At 48.3% G+C, this 25,505-nt stretch overlaps 2 protein-coding genes across 2 annotated transcripts in view; one reads left to right on the top strand and one right to left on the bottom strand.

Annotated features, from left to right (window-relative positions):
- LOC125740734 (phosphatase and actin regulator 1-like) overlaps nucleotides 1-15,748 on the bottom strand; it is a 51,554-nt gene extending 35,806 nt beyond the window's left edge. The window contains exon 1 of the mRNA XM_049012295.1: nucleotides 15,614-15,748. Within this exon, the coding sequence (XP_048868252.1) occupies nucleotides 15,614-15,725 (112 nt within the window). The 5' untranslated portion in view covers nucleotides 15,726-15,748. The remainder of the gene's footprint in view (nucleotides 1-15,613) is intronic.
- A 1,070-nt stretch (nucleotides 15,749-16,818) lies between these two features.
- LOC125740419 (NAD-dependent protein deacylase sirtuin-5, mitochondrial-like) lies at nucleotides 16,819-22,796 on the top strand. Its single transcript, XM_049011487.1, has 9 exons — nucleotides 16,819-16,931; nucleotides 17,708-17,832; nucleotides 18,380-18,513; nucleotides 19,126-19,351; nucleotides 20,039-20,126; nucleotides 20,212-20,265; nucleotides 20,814-20,937; nucleotides 21,640-21,755; nucleotides 22,172-22,796. Exons 2-9 carry the CDS (start codon nucleotides 17,721-17,723, stop codon nucleotides 22,242-22,244), a joined length of 927 nt encoding a protein of 308 aa, XP_048867444.1. The 5' UTR covers nucleotides 16,819-16,931; nucleotides 17,708-17,720; the 3' UTR covers nucleotides 22,245-22,796.
- Nucleotides 22,797-25,505: the final 2,709 nt, after the last annotated feature.

The raw sequence follows: 25,505 nt of genomic DNA, 5'->3' as shown, positions 1-25,505 counted from the left end.
GCAGAAGTATTTTTTTGACTGTCCTGTCAGAATTGTGTCGCTTATGCCAAGTGTCCGTGTTTGTGATTCAGGAGACGTATTGCAGCTTTTTGCAAGGATGAAGGATATGTGAGTGTCAGGCATAATGAGAATGGCCACAGTATATAAAGGTGCATTTAAAAATATAAAGATAGATAAAACATCACTATCAATTTATCACGGAAACACTGCACTTTAACACTACAGAAAGAAAGTCAGACAAACGTGCAAACCTTACGGATCCATGTGGACGATTTTTCATAATAAGGTTTGTAGGCTGTGCAAATTACGGCAGTTTGCTGAGAGCTGGCCTTGAAATACGGGAGAAGCGGGAGCGTTGGCAGGTACGTCCGACAGACGTGTCCGTAATCACGCCAGAGTGCTCTGCCTACATGCGAGGGAAGTGCACCACATACAGCGGGGCCGTGTGGCAGCCCCAGGTAGGTCCGCCGGCACGGAGTCGCTCGCTCTGACCACACACCTGACCGGGTCGATGTCCGGCCAGTGACACGGCCGTGTATCAATGACAGACTGAGGTTATAAAACAGCCGGGTACATATCATGACCAGAACCATTCGCCTGTAGGGAGAAAACATCATTCCAGGATTTACTGCCACTGCGCCTGCAGTGTCTGTCACGGTGCCTGAACAAGTGCCACCGTTTCCAAACACTGAACCATGCTTCGATCCCTTCGCGGACCACAGTAATTCCCAGTTGCACTAATCGCTCACCAGCAGGTCCGCCCTTGATTTTGCATTTGCCAGATCATAGTTTTTGTTTGTTTACTGTTTCAGTTGTGCTGTTCTGGATGGTGATGGCTGGATCTTAAACACAGAAACGAAAAACATCAACTCCTGTCCTTCAACTGACCTTGAGGAAGTTCAGAAATTTCATTTGTTAATAAGGATTATGGAAATTCTAGTATAATTGCTCACAAAAAAAAAACACAACAAGAGAAATAAGTGACTTTCTGGAAGGCCTGAACAAGTGCCTTATAAATTCATTTAATGTCTATTTCACAAATCAGTAAATAATAAACATTGTGACAACTGTTTTTAAGTACCTGTGATTAAACAGTCACAGCAACCACTGAAGCTAAGCATCAAAACTTCTGTTCCCATCAGTACCGCTTGACATTATGCCTCAGAAAAAAATGACTGACAATAAATTGTCTTGCTGTTTGCCACAGTGACCTGTAGGGGGCGCCTGATGGCAGCTTTTCCTTAAACTCTGCTTCGTTAACATTCACTGGAGCTGGTGCAGTGACAGCAGAGTGGACAAAGCGCCCTCTGTCATTCATATTCAAATTCAGAACTCATTAACAGAGAAGTAAAGATTTCCTGGCCATTTCATCTCGCTCCCTAGCTGCTGAGCAAGGACAATCATTAGCAAGTGCAACAATAGCTCCTCATCTCCAGTATTTACATATTTAAATGGCTATTGTAGCACCTTAGCTCAGACGCGTGGCCCCTCATCCCAGGTAACGCCGGCCGCTCACTGGGATGGGCCTCTCGCTCATGCCAAATGCATCCCGGGCAAAGCAAACAGACTTTCTTCCACGTCAGGAGCTCTGAATTTAAAAGCCCATTAAGCACAACAGACCTGGCAGCTAATCGTTTGTTCAGGGAGTCATGGCGGCACCGTGGCGACCGTGAGCCATGCACACGGCATGCAGAGGTGCTGTTAATTCGCTATTTTTGTTAGCCAGAATACGGTCTTTGTTTTTCCTTCTCCTGGCTAGATCCTAGGAATATGTGTCCAGGGGAGAAGGTTAGGGGAGTAATGTGGGGGTTCCTGCTTGGTTTCTGTTATAAACCTGGTTGGGGGTGGGGGTGGCGTGGAGAGGAGGCTTCAAGCTACGGTAAAAACAAGGCACCCCCCCCCCACCCGCCGTGCTGCGTGATTGTACTGTGCCAGCACCACCCGCTGTAAATAACCCTTAAGTCAACAGCCCAGCGAGCCTGGAGCTGAACACAGGGATGGCCAGCTGGTGCTGAGCAAACACAGCGCTGGCCCACCTGCCTACCCCACCGGAAGCATCCCGATCCGACCTGGCGGGTATGAGTTTCCGAAGGCACCCCCCCGGAACAAGCCGGGTCTGCCGTGGCCTGTGGTTCCAGTCCAGGTAGAACATCCTGCTTTTCGGTTCCGTCCGGAGTAACTCCACGCGCATCGCGGCTCAGAGAGGAAGCGGTTCTGCGCACGTCCTTCCTCTGCTGGCCTGGGGTCTCCGCGGGACCCAAGGGGCCGAGAAAGACCCCAGGAGATGACCCCAAAACCGCAGCTAGCTGGCAGAATAATTACACCCCAGCACTGTCCCATTTAAAAGGCTTAAGAGCCAGAGAGAGAAGCGTAATCTTTCCATATGCAGCGGCGCTTATTCCAGCAGTCATTCAGTAAAATAAAAAGGAAAATGCCTCTCTCCATTCACACACGACACCTCCCTTGCTTTTACTTTGAATACCCTGTAAATGTCTTTCAAGGCAAATGAAAGTCGGGGAATGTAAAGGTCAGCCATTTATTTTCCTCTGTTCCACCTGTCCCTGGGTGAGCGACTCTGATGATGTCATGGCCCCGCCTACAGTAGACGACAGGCCACGCCCACACCCCATGCTTCTGTCACCCCCCCCCCCCCACAGCTGTCGCAACCCTCCGGGACCCGATCTCCATAGCCCCTCCCCCACCTCGTGCCAGCATGCGTCAGCGAGCGCTGGAACATTCTGCCACCGCCACCCCCCCACTCACGCTATGACCTGCAGATTCAGCCGCCCTTCTGACGACTCAATTAAAAGTAAAGCCTTATCGCTGGAGTCTCCCTCTGAATGCTGGGAGCTCAGGAGTATGGGGGGGGGGGTGGGGGGGGGGGCGTTAAATGCTTTGTGGGGAAGATTTTCCGGGAGATGACACGGGCGGTATAATTTCTACAGCGCCCAGCGGGTGGGAGGGGGGCTGGCTCCAGACCAGGAGGAGTGCAGAACACGCGCTGTGGAATGGCTCACGGTTCAAGGGAGGGGAACGGGGGGGCGTCAGATCGCACGAGGCCCACATGAATGGGAAGACACAACTCCTATAATGTACTGCGCAGAATGGCCTGCTGCCCTCTCTCCGTGTTCACATGGGCTGGCAGCGGTTCGTAGGTGTTGTGGTGTCACACAGGTAGGGACCAGCAAGGAATCCTGGGAAATCGCCTGTTAGGTCATCGGGATAATACGCATGAAAGGGAGGGGTAGGTGCGCAGTTGAAAAGAAGCGGTGGTGTCATGTGACCTGTCTCTTTCGGGGGGGGGGGGGGGGGGGCTGCATGGCCCCGCCCTCTGCATTTACATATTATTTTTGTGGGGGGGCTCTGATCCCGCCCATACTCTTATTAAGTGCTTTGAGCTGCAGGAGGGTGTCAACGAGGCAGAACAGCTGAACCAGCGGCGATAGATATCAGTCATTCAAGCTGACAAGTGCTGTGGAGCCCCTCCCCCCCCCCCCCCCCAGAGTGACAGAGTGTCCCCTCTCTGCTTTAGTACCCACCCATCTCCTTTGGGCTCCCGCTCTTGGCAGCATAGAAAGAACTGATACAGCAATTTACTCCTGGGGATGCGGACAGATTAATTCAGAGGGATGGGCAGAGGGTGCGACAGGGAGCCTTTCAGGCTCCGATTCCAGCAGTTAATCTTGCTATCAGATATTAAGGCTCTTTTCGTTTAAGAGATTAAGGTCTGATCCTGTGCCCCTCCTCCACTCGCGCGGGGTTATGTGTGCCCAGTGAATCGCAGAGCTAGCTTTTAAAGGGGTGTGAGTTTGCCGGGTAAATGAAGCATGCCTAGAAGACCTTTACATCTCACCATCACTCCCCGCATGACATCGCCCCCACCGCCGGCATACAGGGGGCGCTGAGACACGGACACCCCAGCATAGTAACGCTGGACTGCAACAAACAGGCCGTCGTGTGGGTGGAAATGCACAATTCAGAGCCATTCGGTTACGCGGGCCGCGAGAGTTGTCTGGGAGACTGTCGAGTCCATTCTAGAAACTTCCTGATCATGTGATCAGGGGTGTCGGGGAGGGGGGGCATGGGTGCCTTGGCAGATTCACAAAATCTACCAAGGTGATGGTCATCCCTCCTGCTTGGGAAATTATATATATGCATATTTCTTCAGAAAGTACCAAGCCAAGCAGGGGTTGTCCGCAGGTTCAGAATTGCTAACTACGCCCCTGGTTGTGATCCTGTACGGCTGAGCTTCAGGCCTGTGTGCGCCGGTAATCTGCGGTGAATCACAGTGAATGCGGTAAAACCCACAGCAGCAGGCAGGTGGCGCAGGACAGCTAAGGCTGAGGGGGTTCAGGAAGGCAGTGGTGGTGTATGAGTAACCTTAGCCTAGGCTTCCCAAACCGCAGGGAATTCCCTGCAAAATTCCCGCTTCTCTGGTTTTTCAGTGGGACAGTGGGTCGGCACCCCCTGCAGTTAGACCACACAGCTCACTTACTCTATTGACATTCAATGTTCTTGCATATTTTACATGTTTCATATTCTAGTTATACCCGGGTTCGAGTCTCTGCCTGGGTCACATGTGTGTGGAGTTTGCATGTTCTCCCCATGTCATCGTGGGGTTTCCTCCGGGTACTCCGGTTTCCCCCCACAGTCCAAAAACATGCTGAGGCTAATTGGAGTTACTAAATTGCCCGTAGGAGTGAATGTGTGTTTAGGGAGGCGGGGGTGATTTGGTCCTTACCAATGTTGAAACCAAACCTACACCCTTGGAGTGAGGAATTGCACCTAAGTCTGACTGGTCCCTGCTACACCTTTCTCATGCCAGCCTGGATACCACAACCAACTGACAGCTAACTGACGATTAACTGACAGCTAACCAACAGCGAACTGACGGCTAACCGACAGTTAACTGATGACTAACTGACAACCCTGACAAAATGTCGAGAGTATGGGGGGGTTCCCTTGCTAGCTTTAGCAGGTGTGAGGGGGGCCCTATAATTTACTCCCTCATTCAGTCCCCTACCGCAGCTACTGCTACACCTGGTCTTAGGGCCAATTCACCCATTTGGCAACATAGGCAGCGGCCTAGGGCACCATCTTCGGAGCGGGCGCCAACTTAGCAAACTGCCTAGCATGCCTGTGGTGCCACATGAACTTCGACTGGCACTGCCTGGGCTGCAGTTACAGGCTATTCAACCATTCTACCTTTTCTAGTATTTATTTACCTTTATGTATTTCAAGGCGCCAAGAAACATGAATCAGAAGTGATGTACACTTCAAAGCACTTATGATATCATTTCACACTGCCAACATAAATTATATTAATTGAGGCGAATTGCCTACCCTGAGCCAACTGCAGCATCTCTGAGGACAACATAAAATCAGCTTAGCGTTTTAAATCAGGAAAGTCAAAGAGACAGGCTACGTCTCATCTGAGCCTTAAACGCCATGGTGGACGAAGGAGAGGTCCCTGTCTCCTGCAGATCAGGCATGGTCATGCTGTGTTTCATGTCTACCACGGCACCTGTTCCTTAATATGACCCTGATTGGGGTCCCTAGTTCCCCCGAGAAGCTCACACCCCCAAGGCGGGCGAAGACAAACCGCAAGAGACGCCCTTGAATTTTTCTAATGTAAAAATGCAGCCTTCCTGCATGAGCACTGTCAATGGTCTGTGAGTTTGTTAGAAAATTCCGCTCCCTCACTGGATTCCTTTCTTAAAAGCCTTCTTTTGATGTAGCTGTAAATCTGAGTAACCCACTCACATGGTAAGCGCTGACAGCCGGCTGAGAAGCGTCGAATTAAAACCGGCGACCGCCCACAGTCCGAACGTTACTCAGCAGAATCCACAAATGCCGTCGCAGAAGAGTCGATGTCGGTAGATACCCGAGGTCTGCTGAGTGGCACATTTTCCGCACGCCGCTGCCCCTGCCCCTCTAGGATCACACCATTTATCAACAAAATGTTTCGGCACTTTATTTTCCGCTCGTGGAACTCTCCGGAGACTCGACGAAGCTCCTCGCCCACTAGGCTACATGCTGTCTGAATTGTTTGCCAAGCATGCGGTTTCCAAACGCCACTTTGACCGACCTTGTGGATTCAGAAGGTTCTGGAGACCACTGTTGGAGCTGAAAGTGACCGCGGTGGCGTTTTTCCACGCTGCGACATCTCCACACTTGTTGACAGTAATTAGCGAGCGTCTGTTGCCTGCCAGCACGCAGTGATTCATGAGGAAAATGCCGCTCGTGTCTCTGTGGAAGCTCCCGTATGCCAGTTCGTCCATTATTAATAGCACTAACGCATCAGCGATGGATCCAAGATGCTGAGTCGTTCGCCGGCCCGATGCTAACAATCACGGAACGAGGTTCAGGGGAAGGTCCCGCTCCGTCCTGTGCTGGGATCCAGACGCCACTGCTGGACCAGACAGAAAAGCGCGTCTAATGTGACAGGATAAAATTCGCTTAGCTGCCCCCCCCAACCCCCCACCGCTACATCCCGCCCACGTTACATGGGATTTACTGTAAATCGATGTAGCTAATGAACCGTGTAATTATACACATTGAAATGTGCGTCCCAGTGAAGGCCAAGAGAGACACCTCTGAATCATTCCTTCAGCCGTGACATGGTGGGCCGGGCGGAGTGCCTGACGGCTGCCTCAGGACTTCGCCGGGGAATTCCTCCTCTGTGTGATCACCCGTAACCACACCCCTCACCCCCAACACAGATGGAGGCGCTACAGAAAAAATAGCATAGTAGAGTCCTCGTGACCTCGCCGTGGACGTCAACATCCCCTCCCCCCACCTCCTCCCCTGGAAGGGAATCAGACTCCTATCTGCTTACCCTGGTACCCATATATCACAGGTGATGGACGTGAATCAGCCAGAGCGTGTTTACTGGGGGCGATAAAAGGACGTCGTTACGGAAATGAATTCGCTAACCGGGGACGGCAGAAGACGCCGTCCGTGCCGGTGCCGAACGCCTGCCTAGGAGTCCATCCGCTATTCATAACAGACCATCCTTCTCGCATTCGTTCCACTCAGTCACGGAAGTGCATCCTATTCCCCGTATCTTAACATTATAGAACGAAAGGAGAAAAACACACATACATAGATCTCGGGATGCCTTTCCGGAAATGTAAATCTTGAAGAATGATGGACATTTAAATGACCGGCAATCAGACACAAAGGATGTACGGATCAGAAGGGTAAAATGTTTGAATAATTCACAATAAGGTAGCATTAATCACAGATGTTGCGTGAATGAGGCAGCTAATTGACTCAGGAAAGTGGACATTAATAACGGGTGATTACTTATGGCAGCCTGTGTATCCTTGGGACTCAGTACCAGCTTCCCTCGGAGTGAACATGTACCTCTGTGTTTATGCAGCACCATTAGTCGCAATATCGAAGAGGCGGGCTGCTCCAGGACCAATCAGGAAGAGTTGTTCTCGCTGGGACTCTGGAGAGGGAGATTCGGGGAATTTTTTGCCGACCTGGTATGGTCAGGGTGGTCGTGCTACGGAATGTACCATACTAGACTTAATGTTGAGGGGGTGTCATCTCTGAGATATAGTGCTGGAGTGGGATGGCTTGGGATCAGAGGACATGGTGTGGAGGGGGGGTGGTGTTCGACGCAGTTACTTTCGATAGGACAATCTTCTTAATGGCATGCAAAATGCAGAGGGGTGACAATCCTGCCAGCAGATTGAAAACCTCTTAGCTAGCAGGCGGCATCGGCCCACCAGAAGATGCCGCCCCGGTGCCCGACTCTCCCTTTATCCCGCATTTCCACGGCGGGAAGTAGCAGCAGCAGCTGCCGTGGCGGTGGCAGCGAGGTCCACCCTCTGCATTGCAGCCCCCTTTATTCATTCTCCATGCATCCCGTTCAGGCGATCACATGACCACATCCCCTGGTGGGGCAGCACATATATTCAATCCTCCAATCAAAACACCCAGAATAACATTGTGATTACAAGGAGGCCTACTGTTCCTCTATTATGAAGCAACAACATTATTATCAGCATCATAAACACTAAACACAAGGCAATTAAAAGACAGAGGTTAATTTATTTCAAACGTGTCATCAACAAATAAAAAAATTGTTGGCTGGAATTCAAAAAGACTCCATGCTGATTTATGATTAGCTTTACAGTGAAGGCGCTGACTCAGTCTGTGAAGAATTACGAATGACTGTACCTCACCTCCGTCTCCCGCCCTTAGAAACCAGAAAAATGGGGAGGGAACGCACATTCAATGCTGTGAAATTGGCCCCGGAGCTTTACACCTCAGCGGCTTCAGTCACAGTCGTGTCACAGTCATGTCACAGTCATGTCACAGTCATGTCACAGTCAAATTAGTCTGTTAAAATCGAACCACGTCCGACGACCATTACACTAATGGGTTTGGGGTGGGGGCGGGGGTGCAATCTCCCCTTGATTTTGAGAGAGCGTTTAACTGGCGCCTTCATTTTTATGGGTTCGTAGGATAAGCAATAGGGCGGCGATAGTTGTTCCGACCGTCACTATAGCGACCTGTTACACTCAATGCCCGCTGTCCACTCGTCTGTTTGTTTTTCTTCTTGATGCATCATAATTCCACCCGGCTGACCTAGAGAGGTTTTCCGGAGGTCTGTCCCACATAATGAGCTCAGGTGCTCTGAACTGCGAATGCGCATACGCGGTGTTTCGGGTACAGCCTTAGGCAGTGTCCTAGCATGCTTTTCAGTATAGGTCTCCTGGAGCATTGTGGGTAAATGGGAAACTACAATGTTAAGGAGCCTGTTTGACCCAGCTGCATTGAAATCGCACCCTCTCTTCCGATCAGCGTGTCATTGTCAAAGCCGACCGCTTATGGTGGCACACGCTTAAATGTGATAGATGTCATGCGAGTTCCATGTTCCATAACCTCACGTAGGGCAGCAGATGTCGAAAATTTTGGTGATAATTTTTACAAATGCACACATGCAAACATTTGAGCAAAACCATGTTCCACATTCCTTTTAAATCAGATCATTTAACACAAATAAATCTCCAATGATATATATAGCATCCCATCCACAGAGACTCCTGCCTTGTGCCCTGTGCACCCAGGACCCCTGAGACTCGAGACGTTTATGTGGGTCTTCAATATGGATTTTCCACGGTGGGGCAGACCGTATATTTGAAATACGAGCTGCTTCTCCGACAGTGCCCTGACTCATTTACTGCCCACGCGCCGTAATTACCGCGTCCCTCCGCTCGCAGTAAAGTTTGAATGCGATACGGTAAACAAAACAGCACAGAAAGCCGAACTGACTGCGTATCCGGTTTGCCAGCGGAGGTAGTGGATTACAGCTCCAGGGGCTGCATGTCTGCTGACATCACAGCTCGAAGCCCCAGTGACGAACGCAGGATGGGACTTGAGGAATCACAACCTGTAGTCGCAAAAGGTACATGCGCATATCGCTTCAGAAATGTTTATTTATGGCACTGTGGTCCTCAGTAAATTGCATAAACGATAGTGGTAGCACATTTGGAGGGGGGGGGGGCGCTGGAGCAGTTGCAATGCAGGAAACAGTGGCATGACTGCATCGTTACGCTGTTCCTCACTAGCCTCGCCGCGCTGCGCCATACAGGAGCTTGTGGTACAAACACAGGCCCGCGATGAGGCTGCTGTCCTCCTACATCAGGTTCCCTGTTCACCGTACTGGGAGCTAATGCCCAGTAGGACCAGAATGCTGGTGTGGACTGGTGTGTCTTTTACCCAGTATCACAGTAAAGGATGAGTCTACTGATATCAAGCAGATCCACTGACAGTTAGTCACGTCTTCAGAGTAGATCTAACCTGGGCTGATAGTGAGGGACGTCTTTTAATATCTGGTTGCCGCACTACATTTATTGTGGGATTTTGTGTGTCTGAGGAGAAATTCCTCCAAAGCCTCAGAAAGACGACTCTCAACCTGGCGCTTCAAAAGCGACAAACCCCCATAGTTAAAATCTGCATTGTGGGCCACGCCACCCTGAACTGTACTGCTAAGTCCACAAGAGTTAATTTTTTCGGAATGTTCTTCGACATGAATACGCATTGTGGGATGGCCTAGACACTGAGTTTCGCAGCGCGAAAACACGACAAAGGTTGTTGCGGTGGACAATGAACAGCATGTGTTGCCCAAATGGCAGTTTGATGAAGAGAGTATATTAGGCTTGGGGGGTGGCGATGGTTGTGACATCATCACTGCTTACCTTGTCATGCGATGCAATAAAGAAAACAAACGTTTGCAATATCCTAAATTCAACAGTTAGTCCAGTAGCCTGTATTACGGAGCAGGGTTACTGGCTTATCGGGGTAACTTGTCGGATTTAAGGTACCACAGTTTAAATGGACTTCATATTCATTCACTTACATTTTGCCCAGACTACCTTAAATCCGACAGTTTACCCTGATAAGCCAGTAACCCCGCTTCGCAGTACAGGCCACAGGTCACAGGACAACAGTAAGCAATGTCACTCTTCATCGTCTTCACAGTGACGTGTCACCATTACCTACGATGACTAGCTAATTAATCATCAGTACAGCTGAATTCAGAAGCTTGGTCACCAGAATAATGATTTCCCTACCGTATAATCCAATGCATTTGCAATTGTCTCTCGACTTAGACTCGCACATCAGATGTTTTAAGCAGCATTAGATGAGACGAATAACTTTAATATCGCGCTTCTCTGCCAGGAACAGAGCCAAACACACCTCCTCATGCTGCTAAATGTGCTATGCTATGCTGTATTTCACATAAATATTTAATATCTAATATGAAACAACAGTTTTATGTTGTCAGATATTGCCGGAAATGTCAAATTTCTTTTATATTTTAATGATTTTCTTAATATTTTGCTTTTATTTCACTCTTGAGATTTCAGTCTGAATTTTCCCTGTATCTAATAATATTTAACATAAAGAAACTGGTAAATTGGGGATGTATTTCCAGCTTGTTTGCATTTATATAATGCCTGTTGTGACAGTTTATATGGGGAAAAACAGACACTTATCTTCAGTGTAAAACTCACAGACCTGTTATCTCCATCTTTAATCTGCTAAGAGGCACCTGCAGCCTGGCCGGTTGCTATGGCAATACTAACACGAGAATACGGGTTTTGAACTCGTGGCTGATATCACCCAGCTGGAGAAATCCCCACCTGGGATGTTTCGCGTGGACATGAGTCTGGCCCACTCCCGGTATCCATAGCGACGTCCCCTTTGGCCGCCAATTGGCACGTTCATGATGACGCTTGACATAGTGCCTTGATCCTAATATCTTATGGTACCTTTAGGGACAGTCTCTAATCCCCAGAGCTTCCAGGTAACAGCTGTTTGAGTACCACCACTGGCTACAGAGCTAAAGGTGCCAAAACCAGCAACCGAGAACGAAAGCTTGAAAAATACCATCAAAGCCTGTCTGACATTTACAGTACTAAGCACAACAAGCAGAAGCAGGCCTACAAATTGATTCCAAATAAAACTACGCCATGTTCACGTAATCGATGCATCACAGCAATGAAATGCAGTCAAAGGTTTTGGTTATCATTTTTACAATTGCATACATGCAGACATTTGACCAACATAAAAATGCTGATTGGATGACTGTGAGGGCGTTCGTTACAAATTAGATGAGATGCTTCTCACTAACGGACGCCTTAATTTGGGGTTGAGAAGATAACAAGTAAGACCAGGATTTCCTGGGCAAGCATGTGATATGAAATGCTCTGATTGGCTGTCCCTACAAGAGAGCTGCTCATTTGCTGTTCAATAATATCGATAATAATAATAATAATGTGCTTTCATTAAAAACTGGTTTGCAGTTTGGTACACTTGTTTACATGACCAGTCCTTCTTAAATCCGTAAACCAAAAGACTGACAAAGGGAGCTATGCCGTACTGCAGGTGTTTGGTGAGAGAGCGTTGGAGACAACATCGGCCCCGCAAAGCACGGCATTGTGCAGAGGAGAGAAGTCTCTGGTTCCATCTCTGCAGATTCGTGGCAGAATTACACTGGGAAACGGCGGCGGTTCTAGAGTAAGGGGTAATCAAGGGGCTTAGCACAGGAACCGGTTGATGAGTCAGAGTTTCTCTGTAATTAAAACGTTCTGTCCATCTATGCCGTTCAAAATATATTAGTTACGTTTTATTGGTGGCTCTGAATTTGGTGATGCATGACAACAAAGCCACATTATCCATATAACGAAGAAAGATGTAAGGATGCACTGATTACAGTGCGTTGTCATACCCACCGCACAACAAACCACCTCAGGGATGAGAACCTGAGTGCAGCCGTGCAGTGGGTGACTCCTCAGCACCACACTAGTCCGAATGGACCAATGTGAGGTTTTTTTTCTAGTGGCTGGAGAGCCAATCCTGCCACCAACCCCCAAGTTCTTCCTCTGTAAGTTGGAGGACCTGCTTGCAGGGCTGGAAGTAGATTAACATCATACCCAGGATGAAGAAATTTCAGGTTAAAGGCCTTACTCAAGGGCCGAAAATGGTAGGATTACTCCTGGCATTCACAGGATGTGAACCAACAACCTTCCAGTTGCTGGCCCAGATCCCTAGCCTGAGAGCCACCACTCCACCCATGAACATGAACGAAACTTTACTGTCATGGGAGCTTTACTTGCACAAAAATGTTCTGAGGGCGGAAGGAAAGATAATTGGTTCAGAGAGATAGCCAATCAAATGTCTTGGACCTTCTCTAGCTGCTTGGCCCCACCTCCTTTGCAATTTGATTGGTTATCTCTCTGAGTCATTCTTTTTGATCAAGACCAAAGAACAGACTTGGGGCGCAAGGAGTCATGGGATTGGTCCTGCTTGACAAGGATGTTCTTCGATAATGGAAGATGACATAAAACGGGTAGACGTAAACACAAGTATGGTCAAGTATGGATATTGTTCTATCCAAGAACAGCAGTACATAGGACGGTAAAAATCCCAGTATGGCATTCTTGCTATGCGGCAGTTATCAAGGATGCTTCGGTTGCATCCTTGCCAAATGACACCAATCCCATGATTCATTGCACCCCAAGTTTATTCTTGGGAGGCAAGTGAGCAAGACTGGTCTTACCAAGAACGCAAGTACGGTCTTTGCCTTCTTGGTATTGAGAAACGGCCGAGATCTGGGGTAGAAACAGCACCGAGCACTAAAGCTCAAATGCAGCCCTACTGAGGAACCTGCAATTTGCATGCGTTACGTGAACCAATCACAGTGTTTTCCTTTATGAGTTCTAAGCAGCATTGGGTATGAACAAGTAATGCTGGCTAATGTTCAGTCATAAATGCTCAATTTACATAAATATATTCATGAGCCTATAGTCATTTCATTACAAACTTTCAAAAACGGTAATTGAATATATGTACAGGTAATAACTGAATTCTCAAGACCGCACTGATGGGCAACATTTGCAGACCTGTCACATAATGGTAAATGCAACATAAAAAATGCATAAGGCGACGAAATGGAAAAACCGCTTCCTCGTCTGTAAATCGTCGATGAGGCGTTTGGAGAGTCGCCGGAGGGCGCGTGCAGGCGATCTCCGCCTAAAGGCTTTGCCATGCCAGGAGGAGACGGACACGGACCCCCGGCCTTTGCTGCATTCGCTTCTGCAGAGCAAAGGTTTCTCATTATCGGAGGCAGCGTGGACTCCTGGGCAGCGGCTGATTTCTGTCTGAACGAACGGATCTATGACCTTGTTTCCAGCAGAAAGAGGCTCAGCTTAGTTCCCCACGGGGTGCAATTGGCAACTCTCTGTCTGCATAATAGACCAATATATAATGACCGCATATGTCAACAAGAGAAAGAAACAAGCAAACAAATGAGCTGCATGTGTCATGTGTTTAAACTGAAGACTAATATTTTAGGCCTAAACATTCCTAAGCATCACAAAGTTGATCTTGGATCTAATGGTGATTTAAAACCACGTGTTAAGTTCAGGGACGGATTATGGGTTGTTTGGGCCCCTGGGCAAAACGTTTGCGAGGGCCCCCCCCACCACCACCAGCACCACCACCACAACCACCACAACCACCACAATTCAAGGGCCCTTGGCAGCCAAATGCCCTCCCTATAGGGTCAGGGGCCCTTGTAGGCAGAGGATCAAAGAATGTAGGCCCTCTAAAATAGACAAACGAAAATACATTGTTGATAAGCGTTGCAAATTGTTTTGGGCTAGGGGCCCCACGGGCCCCCTGCACCCCAAGGGCCCCTGGGCAGCGGCCCCGCTGGCCCGGTCCGTAATCCGTCCCTGGTTAAGTTTCACTTTCGAAGTCCAGACTGTATATTTTGCAAGCATGTCCTGCGTCCTTTTAATCTGTGATCACTGGAATCTTCGGTGTGTAATTCAGCAAACTGCGTGTTATTTCCAATCATTATCGACCCCATTCTCCTTGATACTAGTGTTGTAAAAAGTCAAGTTAAAACCACTCTGCCTTCAAGAAAGGCAGACATTTATTGAAGCAATAAACCTCATACAGAGAAGGACTTACGCGCCAGCGCATAGGATAATTTGTAAACTTTAAATTAAAACGAACACAGATACTTTTTACTAAACACTGTAGATACTGGAAGCAGGAACGCGAGCAAAGGACTGTTTCAGCACCACGGACGAGTGAACAGCACCTTTCTGCGTTAAGATCTCTCAACTAATCTGGGAAATAATTAACTTGCGACCGTACCTTTTGACTTGGTCAGCTTCTAAACTGTAGGGTGAGTATACCAGTGTGCGCCCTTGTCTAGGAAATACTTCCATATAGCACACAATCAGTTTCACTGGAAGTCGGCTTGCACTAAAACGGTGCGCTTTATTTGATTATTTTTACAATTGCACAAAATGCAATGTAACGTAAGCCAAAGCACGGGGGCATAAAATCTGAGGTCACCATGGCAACAGGGAATGCAGCATGCTCGTAACTTGCAAAGCAGTTTGCGAAGGTTTGTAATATATGGACCGAGTTAACGTTAAAAAAATGCCGCTTGTTGGGATTCGTCTGAACGGGTGACATTTGTTTTAATCCTAGGCGAGCATGGATGAAACTGATGCTGGCGTGAGCAAAAGGATCAACGCAGACTGTAGGCTATCCCTCATATTGTAAATTACGTAACCGAACTGGAGTTGGTTCATTTTATACCACTACTCTCTAAACTTAACACCCAAGCACCTTAAACCCTTGCCACCAGACATCTGCCTAAACCCATACATTCTATCAGTTAGATTTCGTTTTCAATGATAAAATTGTTTTACAAATATAACCACGGTGTACAATGCCGTATTACAGGCGGTTTTTTTCCTCGCAGACCCCGATAATCTACAAGGACACAGTGTATTACATCGGAGGTGCCGGGGAAAAAGCCCGATCCGCTAAGCACGCCGCCAGCTTCTCGGTCCGCATCAGCAGGCGCACGTCGTGCTGACTCACCCGTAATTACACAGCTGTGATAACTGAGCAAAACCCCGATATTTGCACTATATATGTGCACTATATTATATATTTTGCATAACAAAATGAAAACACCCAACATCTCAAAATTAATATTGCACATTGCAGGAGCCGGGATCGTCCGCACAGCCCGCGGCATGGCTCTCACGTGTGCGCCTACCTGTCTCCAGGTTTAGGGAGATCCTGGCCTCCGCGAGGTACGGGGTATCGCTCTTGGACCGGACTCTCCTGATGGGTCTGCGGTCTATGTCCCCCTCTGAAGATGCCGCCATTAATTTGAGCAGCGTCCGGTGGCTGGGAGACGCACGGGAGCCACGGCCGTTTGCGGGGAAAAACGGCAAGGGGGGGGGGGGGGGGGGGTTGGGTAACACGGAGGGGGGGGGGGAGAATGAGGAAAAAACGCCGGGAGAGGAGGAGCAACCATGCAACGAGGGGCTAAGAGCCCAAAAAAAACGCTTTAAGCACGACCCGCCCCCTCCTAAAGGCGCACTCCGGTGAGAACCGCACAAACGTGACACTAAAGAAGTAATGACGGAAATACTGAGTAACAATTTAATTGCTTATGTCTCAGGACTACGACAATTTACAGTGGAGTGGACATGATCATACTTGCCGGCTGAAATCTGTCATGGTACGATAATCCATACATTTATTTTAAAAGCGCAGATCATGTGATCTATACACCATATAGCAGGATGATTCACTCATTTTAAATGCACATCCATAGGTTTTGAATTAGGATTCAAGGTATCTTGTCTGTCATCTGTCAGCTTCCAGATTCTTAAAGGTTTTTCTTGGTTTCCTAGAAGAAGCAAAGTGCAGCGTAATGCTATCGGTTTCAAAATAATGTTTATATGGATGCTGCCATCTAACGGTGAAGCTTATAAACGCTTAAATGCATCTCACAATTTTATATTACGGGTAGTAAAGCGTGTTTTTTCGTATTCAGCAAAAGAGGTTTCTGGCAGTATTCGTAAAATTCAGTTTAAGTTTATATCGCAAGACCGCTTGAATATACATAAATCAGTCAATGTGTTACCTGTTTTATTATCTGAAAAGACATCATTATGAACGTCAACTGTAACAAGGTACATATAGAGAAATACAGTAAATATACCTTTCAATTCAGTAAGGCTGATTATTAAAAAGACATCTTACAGTAAGTAAATGTATTTCTCAATAACTATAATGTTCAAGGCAGTTATTTTTTTTCATGATAGAACGTAATGCATAATCGGATAAGGTTGTGTCATAATGTGGTTTTGCAATAAAACCCACAGCTCGGCGTCCGCGCGAGCAACGGCCCTTCCCAGTGTCTCGGTCACCTTGACAACGCCGCGCCTTTTGCGACGTTTGGCGCTCATTTACGGCACGCCTCTTCCTGGTTACCGCTCGGTTGGTAAATAGCAGGCCATGCTGGTGGAGCTGAGGCAGCGTCGGAGTCAAGCTTGAAATCCCCAGCGAAACTTAACAGATCGGTATATACGTGCAAAGAATGTGATGCTGATCCAGCAGCTAATATTCAGTTTATTTTATCCGGGCTGAGTTTCTGGATAAATTTGTTGCACCGCAGAACAGCTGTGTTAGCTCGTTAGCATGTACTTTGCAGATGTTTAGTAATGCGTTCAAAGGGAATAAAGGATATATCTATTTTTATATAATTTGCAGTAAATACGTCATGCCTTGTGGTTTGGACTTTGGTTGCAAAGCTGCAGCTGTGTGAGATGTCAGGCTTATCAGACATTGCGTTCAGACTGATCAGCCACCTCTCGAACTCGCTAGATGGGTTTCACCACACTTTAGTGGAGCTAAACTTTAGCTAAACACCTATATAATATTGTCAGCTTTGTAAAGATGTTTACAGCTGGTTTCTGACAGCTTGCACATGTGGAAACGCCCCAAAAGGGAAAGAACGCTTTGCATCTGCATTAAGGCTGTTTTTTTATTTATATATTTTTTCTGATTCTGGTATTTAGTATATTTTTCTCACAATGAGATTATGTATGGGAATGTCTCGGCTTCTGTTTGGTTATTCCTCTTTTTCTAAGCATTACTGGCTTCTCTAATGCATCGGGTCTTAATGCCGCTTTAGTCCGGTCATTTGTATAAAAGATTTCAAGTATGTGCTGAGTCTTCGGCAGCACCAAAGCAGCAGAAAATGCGTGTTTGGTGTTGCTTAACATCCTGTTTGCAAGATCGCAGTGTGGGGCTCCACGTTCGGTCTAAACGCACCTGTTTCTCTTTCTTTCTGTAGCTGAGTAACCATAATGATTCCCAGGCAGCTTAACACAGGGAGGCTGATCGCTCGTTGGTGTAGCAGGACATCGGGAGACTCAGGACGACGTAAAGACGTGGTGGATATGGTCCGCAGCGCTTCAGGTAATATAGGAAAGGTGTTATTGATATGCGCCGTTTATTAAATATTAACCGAAAGAGAATACAGAACATGAATACCTGGTAATTCATAATTATATGGCAATACATATGTGGAAAGGAAGTACGAACTAAGGTCCAATTCAGCTGGTATCAGCCTTATATTTTCTTTGCTCATTGTCTTTTATATGGGATGAATTATGCGGTATGATTTCTGATTCCCAGCTCGAACCTTTAACCCTCCAGATTAGTCCAGATTTTTTAAATTGACAATATGGGATGTGAATGTGGACTAGCTGGGGGTGGGGAGGGGGGGTCACTGAAGACTGGGTAGAAAAACGCTGGTTTTGATTCTTACACCAAACTAAAAGTATTATCAGAAGATAAGTCATCACGTTATCCCGCGTTGCCATGGAAATGCTAATCTTCCAGAATGTTCTACCATGCCTTGACCTTTGCGGACTTTCCACAATGGCTGTTTGTCAGGCGTGGATTGTGTTTCCCCTCTTACACACGTACAGATAAACTCCAGGCGCTTTGTTTGTACTCGCAGACGTGTCCGAGTTTCGAAAGGCCTTCTCCAAAGCCAAGCACATAGCTGTCCTGACGGGGGCCGGCGTGAGCGCCGAGAGCGGCGTCCCCACCTTCCGGGGAGAGGGGGGGTACTGGAGGAAGTGGCAGGCTCAGGTAAATAACGTCTACCCTGGGGGGTACTGGGAGCACGCTGGCAGGCTCAGGTAAATAACGTCTACCCACCTGGTACTGGGAGCACGCTGGCAGGCTCAGGTAAATAACGTCTACCCACCTGGTACTGGGAGCACGCTGGCAGGCTCAGGTAAATAACGTCTACCCACCTGGTACTGGGAGCACGCTGGCAGGCACACTTCTGCTTTAGTACAGTTTTCCCCATACGTTTTACACGGTGTACCACCTCTGACAATATTAGGCTCTCCACCATTATGACCCACGTTTAAATACAGCGATACTACTGCAAGCCACTAGAAGGCGCTGTGCAGTTTGGGAACCACTGACTTGGGACTCTTTGGGTTTCACCGCGTTGCTGGTTTTGTGTCAGATTTATTGCGACAAGGAGGGTGGGGGGAAGCTTGCATAACTCCAGCTACTGTCCACAGAAGCCGGATATAATGTCACAGACGTAACCAGCCGCCACAGTCAGCCACGTGGCCCAGCTGTCATACTTGATCTATCGGAGAAGCGCGGCTTCCATTCCCATTCATCTTGACAGACTCTCTGTTTGTCACCATGCGAGCTGGGCTGATGGCTGTCCCTCCCCTCCAGGAGCTGGCTACCCCGGAGGCCTTCTCGCGGAACCCGTCGCGCGTCTGGGAGTTCTATCACTACCGCCGGGAGCTGGTTCTCTCCAGGAGCCCGAATGCAGCGCACCGGGCCATCGCGGAGTGCGAGGCCCGGCTCAGTCGACAGGGCCGCTCCGTGGTGGTCATCGCGCAGAACATCGACGAGCTGCACCGTCGCGCCGGCTCACAGAACATCCTGGAGATCCACGGTGAGGCCCGTGTGGCACCGCGGCTCTTCCGCGGACCAGGGACACCCTGGATGGGATGCCAGTGTGCCTAAGGGCATATGCAGTCGCATGCAAAAGGGGAAGCTTGAAGATAGTGATTTACCTAATTGCAAGTTTCTGGATGACGGGGTGAGACCAGAGTAGCTGGTGGAAAACCTACAAAACGTAACAAGAATATGCAGACAGTCACATGAGGGGACCGGATCAGTAGTGCTGGAAGTAGAGGTGCTGAGGGTGTTTCAGCACCCCCCTCTGGTTATTGGTGGTAATGCAGTGTGAGAATACTGTAGGGCAGCGTGCCCCTGTGTGGAGATCAACACAAAAAACGCCAGCCTTTGCGTTCATGTTTGTCATATTCTTGTTAGCTCTTGATGGCTACTGATGATAGAAAGAACTTCAGTGATGTTCATTGGTTATCGCGATACAAAGCTCAAAATGACTTTCCATTCCTATAGGCTGGACTCGAGCCCCCCCCCCAGTCCTGGAGGTGTGAGATTACAGTGCTAATCACTGAGCCACACCAGTGATAGTTTTCGGTGCTGCGCCGTATATTTCCTATTATAAACGCAGCAGTAATTTTTATTTAGTGTCGGGGTGGAGACATGCTGCAGCAGACCACCAGGTGGCAGCGGTCGCTCACCCGCTTTGCTCCTTCTCCCCTCTCCCCAGGAAGCCTCTTCAAAACCAGATGCATGAGCTGCGGGAACGTGGCTGCAAATCACAAGAGCCCGATATGCAGCGCCCTGGGGGGCAAAGGGTAAGGCTGACAGCCGCCTCCCCTGGAGAGGGGTGCACTGATACTCCCCAGTGAGGCAGCTAATTTTGTTTTAACTGTTTGCTAGGGCGCCAGACCCGAACATGAGCGACGCAGTGATACCAGTTGAGGATCTGCCAAGGTGGGTGTCCCTATGTTTGGGTTTGTCGACTTCTTAAAAAAGTTTTTGGAAAATTTGTGAATGTGGAAATTAACCCGTAACCAGTCCACGCTGCGTTTTAATGACAGTACTTAGAATGACTGTCAGTGTCAGAGGTCTCCATTAGGTGGCGCCAGAGGGATCGAAGTGCCTCAGGGTGTATTGCGTTTGCCACTATTCGTTCTTATTACAGAAGCACTACAGTGTTTTTAGAAATAATAGCCCTAAGCCTTGCATGATGCCTTATAATTAGTCAGTATTAGCTGATTTTCATTTTCTTTCTTTGCAGGGGGCTCATTTAAGTGTTACTTTTTAAGGCCGTTAGAAGCTTAACGTGTTTTAATGCCTTTTTTTTTTGCTCTATAAATTGGATACAACAGTGTGGTTGCATTTTATTCTTCAGCCTGAAGGTTCTGCTCCTGGTTTGTTGGGTTTCCAGACAGATGGGCTTCCTTCCCGTGATCCAGGGTTGCGCTGGTGTCAGCAGTGGGCCTTGTTTGTTTATCTGTGCCTCCGCCGCATCCTCGCAGGTGTGAAAACGGCAGCTGCAACGGACTGCTCAGGCCCCACGTGGTCTGGTTCGGCGAAACGCTGGACTCCAACATCCTGACCCAGGTGGAAAAGGAGCTGGAGATCTGCGACCTTTGCTTGGTGGTATGTAGCCCTCTGGGACGGCAGGCAAGGGCGCCTCACCCTTCGACCTCCCTGTGACCTTCGGCATGTCGCTGGTTTCCATGGTGACCCACTCCTGGCTAATTAGTGTTTAGCGAATCTGCCCAATCAGCATGACTCGTAACAAAATTTGCTAAATGGAGTCGGGGCGGATGACGTCTTAACTAGACATGCGTTAACTAGACGCTAACATTCTTGGACGTCCGCTGAACTGCTTACATATCCCATGCAATATGAAGCCCTTAGTAGGTTTAACTTACTTGAACTAATCAGCTTGCTAATAATGGGCCAGATCCCATTAATGATTTAGCCGCGGGCTCTAGAGGAAGGCTATTTTAGGTTTACTTCGCTTGCCCTCCTTTCCAGCTCCGCTATTGACCCTCTTTAGTAAACCTGAATCGCCTGCGATGCACCGTCCTGCTGTGTTTGGATCCTGCCGTGGTTCTCTGTGATAAGCCCCCTCCCCCCCCTGCAATGGACGCCCACAGTATGGCATGCAGGGAACAGGAATCCCAGTAATGAGATTAAACGATGATGAAAGTTTATTTTGTTGACGCAAGCGCGAGGAAGGCTGAGACCTGTGTCCCTTATTAAGCCGACGGGGTCATTCCAGTACGGTGGAGGCCGGCTGACGCTTGGCGCTAGAGACAGAAACGGAAAAATCCGCCGTTGCTCCCCCTGCAGGTCGGCACCTCCTCTATCGTCTACCCGGCGGCCATGTTTGCTCCTCAGGTGGCATCCAGAGGCGTCCCGGTGGCAGAGTTCAACAGGGAGGCGACGCCCGCCACTAACCGCTTCATGTGAGTCCCCTCGGCTGTATCCATGGAGACACGCGTATCCATGGAGATGCAGAACGCTCGAAGCTCGCCCGAAGCCATCATGATCAATGTACTGAAACTTTCAGGCAGTTAAATTTCACTGCATGTTTGAGTTGAAAATGGGGCAGTTTCACAAGAACTATGATATTTGTGTGGGAGGAACTCCATGATAGTCTCTACACTAATTAAATTAAAACCTTCCAGTAATACCTTCGATTTTAATCTCTGCTTTTATTCAGTCAAATTTTATTAATATCGAAACTCGGTTAGGCTGTACACCAGCATCCATGGTGAGTCGTGAGGTCAAGGACTGGAAAATGCTGGTCTTGGGAATGTTGGTCTCTTTGCCTCGTGCCAGTTGTAGGTCATTGATGCAAGAAATGATCTCCATTCTGCAGGTTTCACTTCCCGGGTCCCTGTGGGACCACCTTACCCCCCGCCCTGGAACGGCACGAGTCCGAGGTTATCTGAGGTCATCCTGTGGCAAACCCACCTGCCCCAACTCTTCCGCTACGTTCCAGTTTCACTACATCCAGCAGTCCGTCACATTCCCAACGTGGTCGAGATGGACAGAGTTCTGGAAGCTCAGCATAACTGGCACAATCTCAGTTAGTGACTGGAATTCTGTTTAGTACTGGGATTTCAACCGAGCTATCAGTGGTGGTGGGGGGGGGGTTGCATTTTAGAATTCTGCACATACCTACAGGGACAGCTGCCCACTCAAGCATTCATTTTTATACCAATTTCCTGGTGCCTTGTTTAAAAAAGAAACATTCGCTGTATTCTTCAAGTCATTCCTATTGCCATGTTGCTGCCGTTTTACTTAGAAAATTTTGTAGAGATCGCTGATGTTAAGGATATAATTATTTTGCTACAGAGTCTAAATTGACTGGATGTCAGGAGATGGGTACATATTTGCAACAGCCTTTCTGCTGTAAACCTCTGATTGAGATGTATAAGCCAGACAGGTCTGCACCTGGTGGATGGTCTTTAGCATTAAAGTTGACGGTGTCGCTGATGTGATTTCATGCCTAAAAGTCTAACAATTGGAATTTGCAATTAAGTTTGGTGTTGAGTATTTAAACCTCCAGAGGCCTCCAGAGACCAGCAAAGAAACTGTGTTCACTACTGGAATTGTGCATTCGGAGCCCCATATGGCGTGGGGGGCGTGACATAATACTGCTGTAGCTCCACCCCCCACGTACACATCAGCAGATGGGCGCTGAGCCTCTCATAGCTGCCCTGTACTGGCACCCTTAGGGTGGAGTTAGTTTATTAAGGTTGCAGTTGAGTATGATCAGCATAACAGAGGTAAAATTGGAATAGCATACTGAAATCCGCAATTTGATTGGTTAAGAAGCAACAGAACCCAAAGACCGTTCCTATGTGCTTGAAGAAACACGGATACCGCAGATTTACCTTGCTGACACTAGATGGCAGTATTCAGTAGTGAGTCATTCTGAGCCCGACTCAGTATCGTATACCTGACCCCTCCAGTCCAGATAGATAAACCGTCACTGTTTAATCAGTCAGGTGACGTGTTTATTTTCTTTAGGTTCTGCTTTACTCACCATTACGGCTGTTATGTTTTGATAGAGGGTGGGGGATGGTTGAGGAGAATGAGTATACAAGTGTTCACTGGGCCTCTCACATGGAAGGTGGGTAGCCCCCCCCCCCCCATGAACGGGGCTGTCTGTCTGGTGGCAAAGAAACCACAGGGGACCAGCAGTGGGAGGTATAGTAGCACATGTCAGGATGAAGGTGTACTGGGGGTCGGGGTCGGGTCGGGTGGGGGGGGTGTCCTGCTGGGGTGGAGGGAAGCCGGCAGTCTGCAAGCTTCTGATAGTCTGTCTGACCCCCCCAGGCCTTTGCAGGAATGCTCTGGCCAGCAAGACCAGGAGATTCCGATCCAGAGCGTAACTGTACTGATGCGGAACTTATTGACCAGGATGAGCTGCTCGCAAAGGCAACGTCAGGTACCAGTTTGCACAGAGAATGAACTGGCTTTTTGTTCAAAGTCGATTTTGTCCACAGTGTGATTTTCCTGGTCAGAGTTTGTGGAGGGGGGGCTTATACCCCAGGAAGTACAGGCCAGGGTAGTGCAGGGAACATACACATACTATCGTAATCAATAGCGGAGGGGGTGCTTTCTTTGTCGAAATGGTGAAGGTTTTTGTTACATGTAGAGCACGCTTCCCCAGCTTTGCAGTATAGCAGCGTATTTTTCTACCTAAAACTGCACAGACCCACGAAAAGGAAGAACCGCTTCTTTCCAGCCCTGTCGGGAAATTTAATGAGCACTTTTCGGAATGTACTGAATCTGCAGCGTCTGAGGTATTTGGGTAATTAGCCAATTGACTGTCCTGCTGGAGAATCTTGGTGAAACATCTGGCTGAGTAGATAAATCATGTGTACATGGTTTGCCGCATGACTGGTGAACCCTGGGGGGGGCAGGGAGCGACCGGTGGCAGATGGTCACATGGGGATCACAGCATGGGCTAAGGGTTGGGGGGAGTGGTTCTGACCCCGAGTGATCATGTGACCAGGTGACCTGGCTACGGACTGAAAGGTGACAAGTGCAGCCCTGGTTGTCCTTAACATCACCTGAGAAGTTGTCTCCTGGACAAAGTGCCCGCTTCCCTGGACCAGCCAAATTTGTGACAATACCACCTTTCAAAGGAGGCGAAACAGGAGTTTTCTAGTCATTTGCAGAATGGCGGGCGGCGTTGTGTCATTGGTATTCTATCCTGCAAGCACCTGTTAGACACACGACTCCTGTGGTAGTGACACCAGAGACCGTAACTCCATATCCTGAGCGGAGAGTCTCTGCTTGGTATGTAAAGGACAGTTAAATGGGTGAACAGTCGGAGTAAAATCTAGTCAAACTGCATCAAAATTATAGCGACGACTAATATTTACGCTAGTAGTAACATAAGCAAGGGAACGAGGTGAAAATCGCTGTGGGAGAAACTAAAGCTATTTGAGGGCCCCAATAAAGGTTTGACATCAGCCTTAAGGACAGCTGACCTCGGGGTCATTCCCGGTCTTACATCACCCAGGTCAGCGATGTAAGGGAGGAACGTGGCAACCTGCCGACCCAGCAGCTGCGTGAGTTTCGGTGCCTTTAAAGTAATGCTTTCCTCGCAACCCGGGAGACGGATTCGTTTCCATCTCATTAGACGAGCCCGTGTCGCTTTTAAATTGGTCCCCTGGCCAAAAATAACGGCTCTCATTTCCCATTTTCAAGGTGTAATTCTATTTGTAGTGTGTCTCTGCTCAGTCGCCTGTTTACCTGAAGTTGCGAGTCCACCTCAAGATCTGTGGACAACCACACACAGAAGCATACTGTAATGTCACCCTTCCCTTTCAAGGGACACCTCTTGGCTTTCGGTTTCGATAGCGTAGCCTCATCATCTGAAGCTTAAATTCTCCATAACTCCGTACCATCAGGTGCCTAATGTTTGCACTATCCTTTGTGTTTGTTGCACAACTTCTTGCCCTAGCAAATACGTCCCAAACAGTTAATAAACTTCAAATTAAGTCAATACTTTGCGTTTTCAGGGCCTGAAGTTCCTGCTGGTTCACTTTGTCTTCCAGTGAACATGAGCTACTCGCATATCGTGAGGATATTAGCTACCTTTATATACTTGTATCGTGCGACATTAAACGCTGAGGAGCAGAAGGCATGGGAACAGAGCAGACAGTCCCTTTCAGTATATTTTTAACATGAAA

Source organism: Brienomyrus brachyistius, chromosome 4 (assembly GCF_023856365.1).
Source record: "Brienomyrus brachyistius isolate T26 chromosome 4, BBRACH_0.4, whole genome shotgun sequence".
Lineage (NCBI taxonomy): Eukaryota > Metazoa > Chordata > Actinopteri > Osteoglossiformes > Mormyridae > Brienomyrus > Brienomyrus brachyistius.
The sequence above is the reverse complement of the archived record's forward strand: the minus strand, read 5'-3'. Positions and strand labels throughout refer to the sequence as shown.